The following is a 7748-nucleotide window of genomic DNA, read 5'->3' on the forward strand; positions in this document are numbered from 1 at the left end:
TGAAAATGGCTACCAAATGCTATTATTGTGTGAAAATTCTCAATTTTATTTTTTACATTTTTAACATTATAATGCTATAACTTATTGAAAAGTGTATTGATCAATATAATTTTTTTATGGGAAATACTATTTTCTAATAATCTCTTTTTTATTCGACATACTTTGTCTTAATCAGGATATTAATAAGGAACTAGCAGTTTATGAAGCTTTTGGAATAATCCACCAATTTTTTAAAATTAAACACTATCTAAAGATTTGCATCGAAGTGTTTTTTTTTGATAGTGATTTTAATCACTGTCAGATATCATTATACTTGATCCAACTATGCCACGTCACCACTGTGCCGCGACCCCCCTGTGCTGGGTTTTTTTTTTATTTCCATTTTTTGCATATATGATGTTTTCAAAAATATATTAAAATTACAAAAAAAAAAAATGAAAATAATTTAAATTTTGTTTGATTAATTGTTTTTTTCTTCTCTTATTTTCTTCCATACCAACTATTTGCTGGGCAAAATCGCTCTCACAAAAAACTAACAGATTACTAAAAATTAAAGGCGATTGTGTCGTGGAAGCAGCAATGCATAAAAAATTAAAACATTTTTTTTTTAATTTTAATAACTAATTATACTTTTGTTGTAAATAAATTATTAATTACAAATATGATACTCGTAACACTTAAACGTTTAATAAGCGGTGGCATTCGAAAAAATATAAAATAACCTTTATTTTATTATAATTACACATTCATTGGGTTTTATATAATGTGCGCTTATCACCTTAATCAATAAAAATAATAAGTACCGCGCGGCATTACAGTCAGTAGTAGATAGACTCCAGTCGGGTATCCACGACTGGTGGACTTGCCAAATATTCGTCACTCGTGTATACTTGTTAAGCCGTCGGAACACTATACTTGTACAATTATTGGTCACTTGTCAGTTTCCCGCGGATTGTCGGTAAATGTGACACAATTCAAAGGAATTAATGACTTGATAAGTTTTCAGTAGTAGTTCACTGGTGCACACTTGTGTATTTGTCAAGTACTGGATATTTGATCCAGTCGTAGGAATAGTACACTTGGCTTTTATTTATTACTTGTAAGAGTGTAGAAGTACTAGCATAATTGTCAAGTACACCAGTCATGGGAATGTCCAATTGATAATTAGACGATTCGGCAAGTATGCAATTATTGGTGTATTTGACAGGTACACCAGTCGTGGGAACCCGGTTTAATATTAGGCGGTCGTACAGGTACGCGCATGTCATCTGTAATTATGGACTTTGAGTGATTGAAGAGTTCGGTTGTAAAAAGTCTAAAAGCGCATTCTCTCGGTCATATTGTTGTTTTGTTTGTTCGTACAGTGTTTTTTTAAATGACCTTTGTAAAGATATATTTGTGATGGAATTAATATTAATACGCATTTAATGGATAAGATAATTTTTGTACTATATTCACGTAATAGACGGAATAGAAATAATAACTCATAACATATATTGATTGATTGTGAAACGCTCATAATATTAATATTGTCTGAAGTTTTTGTTTTATCTATTTATAGTGCAGTGATGATGTTTTTTAAATTAATCGTACTAATCTGTGTCGTTTTAGCGAGCGTTTCTTGGTCTAAAGGAACTTTTGTAAATACTACTGAGGATGCATTTTTTCTGACTAATAAAATAATTGAACAAATCAATGAAACATGGGAAGTATCTCTAAATCCAGCAAATTTCGTCGAAGGTGGAAACGCTACTATAGTTTCTAAAAAGGATATGGAACAATTGATTCTGTATAAGTTTGATGTCGTTCAAAAACTCGTACATTCTTTTCAGGAAAACCTAGATGATATTTTGAATGCGATGTTAGACGGTATCAAAGAAATACATAGCACAACTAATGTTATATTAAGTGGAATAAAAATTAATGAACTAATCGAATCTATAAAATCTATCGAGGATGACTTTATTACAATGGGTGGTATGTGTAAGCATAATTTTTTTTTGAAAATATTAATCTTAAGCATTAATAGGGGGAAAATGAGAAGTTACCAAGATTTTTATTCCTAAACGGGAGATGTGCAGACTAGAAATGTCAAATGATACTAATAGTTATATCCGTGCGTTACCTACAGTCTATATTTTAAAATGCTTATAACTTCGGAAATAATGAGTCAAATGTTCTTATTGTCAAGCCATTTTTCATTTTATAAGCTAGTAAAATATACACGTATGTTGCCATTAAAGAAAAAGTGAACATCCTTATAAGATATAAGGGATAAACCGAAAAAATATTTAATTATTCAAGAAATATATTTAACTAAAAAAATATTCCCGAAGTTATTTTTATTTTGTAATTATTAATTACATTATGATTAGGGCCCGTAGGAATTATATACATTTATAAATTTTCTTTAGTTATTCCAAACAGACCATCAGCCAGTAAACTTATTTATTAATTGACTTGTAAAATGAGTTATGTGTTTTTACCGAGGTTATAGATTTTGGGATCATTTGGAGGGTTAATTTCTCTTAAAACGAATAATATTTCTACGCTACTATATAATCTTACGACAAAGTTGCACAAACTTGTGATCCTTCAAAATTGTTCTAACAAAATCTATAGATGCATATAATTTCGACCTCTAGTTTTAAAAAACGTTTCACTCTGTATACCTGATGTTTTACCGTATAAAACCTTTTTTTTTTATTGATTGTCAATCCATTAAGGGCCGTATGGGCCACCCAAAGGAGGAGGATTCTTAACCATTGATACACCGGGAGGGGTGGCGACTCCAATTACCGAACTGATCTTTCGTTTGGTAAATGAAGCCTCCGTGATCTAGTTTCGAACCCGAGGCAGTGCATGTCAAACACTGCCGCGTTATCGACGTACCCAACCGTCCCTCTGTAACACCTTACATAGCTGTATTTCAATATTAAATAAAATAAATAACTATCCAATAAACACTATTCAGGTTATCTTTTTAGATTGCCAAAAAACTTACAAATAAGTTGTTTAGTATTATCTAATAAATAAATTTCCTTATATCGTAAAGTTTCATAAAATATTAATTTAAATTTATAAATAAAGGAATAATTTTAAAATTATGAAATAAAGGAATGGCAATTTTTTTGTCATATTGTTGTGACTTAACAGTTACGTTTGTTAATATTTTTAGAGTACATATTAAGTGGCACACAAGACATGAGTAATTTAGACGAGAATTCATCGTATGAAGTATATTCATTACAAAAATTTGCTGAAGCAATGTTGTATTCTTCAATAAAATCCCCTTCTAAGGAAATTTTAAAAATCCATAGATCTCTCGTTCTAGAGCGAGATAGGTATGATTCAAAGGCGGATGATTATGGGATATTTAAAATGATCAAAGATTTAACCGTTAGTGTAGTATATTTTAAAAATAAAACTATTTTTTAGCTAATTACTAAAAGGAAAGAAATAGTTAAAAGTGTTATATTATTTTTCTAATTAGGAAAATGGTGAGATGTTATGTTATGTCAAGCAATCGCTACATCAACTCATATACAACGTTTATAAAGTGTTATATCTGACACAATTGAAAGGATTTTCAATTGTGGAATTTTCAAGGTTAATATTACAAACCAATGGCCTAGGTAAAATTTCTATAATTGATTATTTATTTTACAATATACCTAGATTAAAGATAAATAGTTAAGAAGAAGGGTACTTATAATTATATTTTAGGGGACATATATCAATGAATAATTTCCCTACAGCTTCTTAGATTAAAACAATACTCAAAATTTGTTCCTAGTTTTTTTTTACTCATTAAATTTTTGTTATGAACAGTAAGTCTAAACATTTTTTTAAAACATCACCTCCTCTATTGAAAAAAAAATAAGAAATTTAGAGTTTAAGGTCCTGAATATACATACACAATTCGCATAAAGTAGAAGATAAATCTTTTTTATAATAAAGTTAAGCCCAAAATGATTTTATTTGATATTTTAGTAAAAATATAACAATAAATTTTGAAATACTAATTATACAGAGTGATTTTTTTATCATAACTCACTCAATTACTTACAAAATAATAATAATTTAAACATTTTTTTTTATTATTATCTTTAGTTACACATTATTCTTGAATTATTAACTATGTAATACTTTTTAAGGTCATCCCTTATGCCTGGTAAAAGTGTCAACTTTGTTTTTTTAAATGGTAACACATATATTTAATTTAATAAAATGTTTGAGTTTTTAATTCAATAATAAATGACATTTGAATTTTTAATAAAACTTAATTTGTTTATTAGATATAAACATTTAAAGTTTCAAAATTTTGAGTTAATATATAGGTATAATACACAAGGGATTATAAATACAGGTAGCTAATTGGTTTTTTATGATATTGCTATCACAGTCACGGATTGTTTATTATCAATTATGACTATTAATAGATATACTTTTTGTATTGTCAGTTAGTGTATTTATAAACTCACAACAATGTACTTTACTATCATTGATAATAACAATGCTGTGTACCTGCTAATATCGATGTCATAAAAAATCAATTAGCTACCTGTATTTGTAATCCCTTGTGTATTATACCTATATATTAACTCAAAAATTTGAAACTTTAAATGTTTATATCTAATAAACAAATTAAGTTTTATTAAAAATTCAAATGCCATTTATTATTGAATTAAAAACTCAAACATTTTATTAAATTAAAAATATGTGTTACCATTTAAAAAAACAAAGTTGACACCCTTACCAGGCATAAGGGATGAACTTAAAAAGTATTACATAGTTAATAATTCAAGAATAATGTGTAACTAAAGATAATAATAAAAAAAAATTTTTTAATTATTATTATTCTGTAAGTAATTGAGTGGGTTATGATAAAAAAATCACTCTGTATTTAAAGCTTTTAGATTTTTATTACTATTGATAGCAATTTTAAATCTTTAGTTGGTTAAATATCTTATAGAATTTAATATTTAATTACATTGAATTTGAAAAAAACGTTCGTTCAAATATACCATTTTGAGGAATCATTAGAATCGAAATGTTTTCCGCATATATTTTTTAAATTATCAAACAATTATTTTTTTTATGTATGGGTGCAATGAGGGAGTTTGAAGAGTATTAGCCCCTTGAGATTTAAAATTGACCACTTCAAAATTTTAGAAAAACTACATATATAATTATATAAAAGAAGTTTTAGAGAGGAGGAAGTTAAATGTAATAAGACTCTTCAAAAATTTAATTGAAATTGCGTCTATGTTGTTGTGGTTTAAGCGAGAGATAAAAGCGTTATTTATTGAGACATCCTGCAAAAAACATTTAAAAACTTAAATCAAATTACTATAATTAATACTAAAAAATATTTTTAGTCTTACTAAAGCAACATTTTTTAAATTAGGAAATTTTCAGAACGAATACAAAAAACAGAAGGATCAATTTGAAAATAAAATAAATATGCAAATATTATCTTTAAAAAGTATGTTGTCTTCTTCAAACAATATTTATTGGAGATGTGATCCTTACAGTCATAAAAAAGATGTTTCTTACTATGAAGTAGCTCCAATCCTACAGGTATTTTTTTCAATGAATTATTCATTATAATGAACTATTCTTACCCTATCTCCGGGGGAGTTTCCCTGGGATTCTTTTTCCTTGTGTAGTGGCCTATGACCGCTCCGGTGCAGGCTCTTACGCTCTACGTCTGATGGCCATGAATTTCGCCTTGCCTGGGTTTCCGCGTTCGCGTCCGCATGTGATGATTCGTGGGTTCGACGATTTTGAAATTGCTCTTCAAATACTGTTATTATTAGAACTGTTCTTCGAGTCTTTTATGTTGTTCATCTAGCTTGTCCTTCAATTACTATTGTAGTTCTTCACTCCATCTTTGTTGCTCTATCAACTTGCTCTTTAAAAGTTGATGGTGTTCTACGATTTTCATCTTTTGCTATAGTATGAGTCTTGACCTCTGTTCCATTGCATCTGGGCACTGTTCTTCGCTGGATGTCCTCTTTGTGGCCAACTGATTAGCATATTGTTCAACTCATAATATGTATTATATGTATCATTAGTTAATTTAAAAAGAAAAATAAATAAATTTTTTTGTGGCTTAATTTTTTTAGAAGCTTTTAATAGCTCTATTGATTTACTCGGCGATATCGTCCCTTTAGCTTTCTTGAGGACGTTTTTAAGTAATACAAACTTAGCGTACAAATATTTAATTTCAACTTCACGTTTTTTTAGTTGCTTTCCAAAATTGTTAACTAAGTTAAATACTGCTTTGTTGTATTTCGTTTCAACATCTTGGTTGGGGAGCTTACCCTTCGCATCTCGGTTGCTCGATGACAATTGTGGCGTGTCTGCTACGTTAGGTCCAGTAGTAAAGCCTGATCCATCCCACTGACGACTTCCGGGGTTCTAAAGTCCCTGGGGTGGTAAAATCAACATTTTCTGTTCTTTTCATATTCATAATATATTTGTTTTTGGCTTTGGTGCTTCGGCGCAGGATTAGCCATGTCCTCATTGTCTTTGTTGGTTGTAGTTTTTCTGATCGTCTAAGACTCTGGGTATTGATCGCTCTCTCTGATAGTCTGTGGATTCCTTTCTGGGTTCGTTTATTAATGCTTTAAAATTTATTTAACTTAAAATTACTAGTTTCATATTATATTATCTTCATTATGAAAAATAACGTCATATTACAGTCTAAGTAGACAAGACAGCTACCTTGAAGGAGTATCTAATCACGTCAGGTAGTGATTTATCTATTCCATTAAATACATGAACATTTTTTTTACTTATTAAAATACCAAAGAAGATCAGAGGGATATTCAAGTGGGGATCACCCTGTCCTGGATCAGAAATTATATGTAGAGAAAGTAGATTTGTGAAGCTCCCATATAACTTTCAGTACTCTATGTTTTGATAATTATTTTACTGAAAAGGGATACTGATTTGGTAACTGCCTAGGGTTCCTGAAACCCAAGTACGGTTTTGGTGACAAAATGATTCTTTTTCCTCACCTTAATCCCAGCTACTTGGGGTCGGCCTAAATAGTTACTAATTAAATAAATGATTATAAACATATAATAAAAATGAAAAAGTATATAGTTGTTTTGTGTAAAAAGTCCGAATATGTTATGATGTTATCACAAATACAGGATGGCCCACCACTCACTGACAACTTAAATAACTTTTGATCCAGTTAATCTTTTTAGCTGATTTTTTTTTTAAATAATAGTTATACGTTAGGTCCATAGCTATATCTCAATAATTAATTTTTTACATTTTATTAAAAATATTATTTATTTTTAAATTTTAAATAAAATGTAAAAAACGGTAGCACAGTGGGGTCACGGCATAGTGGAGACATTGCATAGTTGGATCCAGTATAGTTTTAATCTGAAAGTGATTAAAATCACTATCATAAGAAACGCTTCGATGCAAATCTGTAGATAGTGTTTAATTTTAAAAAATTGATGGATAATTGCAAAATCAACATCAACTTCTATTAAAATAAAATACAAAACCCATAATTTTAATACAAAAATAGCATATTTTTGAATACGGCAGTCATTTGCGTATAGAAGATAGGTCGTCGGGACAAATTTTTTTTTTCATTTTGTAGTACATAAAATAAGCTTTAATTTTATATATGTTTAAAGGACGCAGTATTTCCGGAACATTTTCAAAAATTAAGTTGAAAAAGTTATTTTTTGTAAAAAAGTTACTATTTTAAATCC

General features: G+C 28.8%; 1 protein-coding gene across 2 annotated transcripts in view; it reads left to right on the forward strand.

The window, feature by feature from the left end:
• Positions 1 to 846: 846 nt before the first annotated feature.
• The window catches only part of LOC126900066 (uncharacterized), a 21667-nt gene continuing 14765 nt past the window's right edge, over positions 847 to 7748 (forward strand). Inside the window, exons 1-4 of one of the 2 annotated variants that reach the window (XM_050675500.1) lie at positions 847 to 1977; positions 3179 to 3399; positions 3494 to 3635; positions 5411 to 5583. In XM_050675500.1, the coding sequence (XP_050531457.1) occupies positions 1569 to 1977; positions 3179 to 3399; positions 3494 to 3635; positions 5411 to 5583 (945 nt within the window). In that variant the 5' untranslated portion in view covers positions 847 to 1568. Of the gene's footprint in view, positions 1984 to 3178; positions 3400 to 3493; positions 3636 to 5410; positions 5584 to 7748 lie in introns of both variants that reach the window. The other variant, XM_050675501.1, reaches the window with a different exon arrangement.

The sequence above is a fragment of the Daktulosphaira vitifoliae genome, unplaced genomic scaffold (assembly GCF_025091365.1).
Source record: "Daktulosphaira vitifoliae isolate Bord-2020 unplaced genomic scaffold, ASM2509136v1 Scaffold_2, whole genome shotgun sequence".
NCBI lineage: Eukaryota > Metazoa > Arthropoda > Insecta > Hemiptera > Phylloxeridae > Daktulosphaira > Daktulosphaira vitifoliae.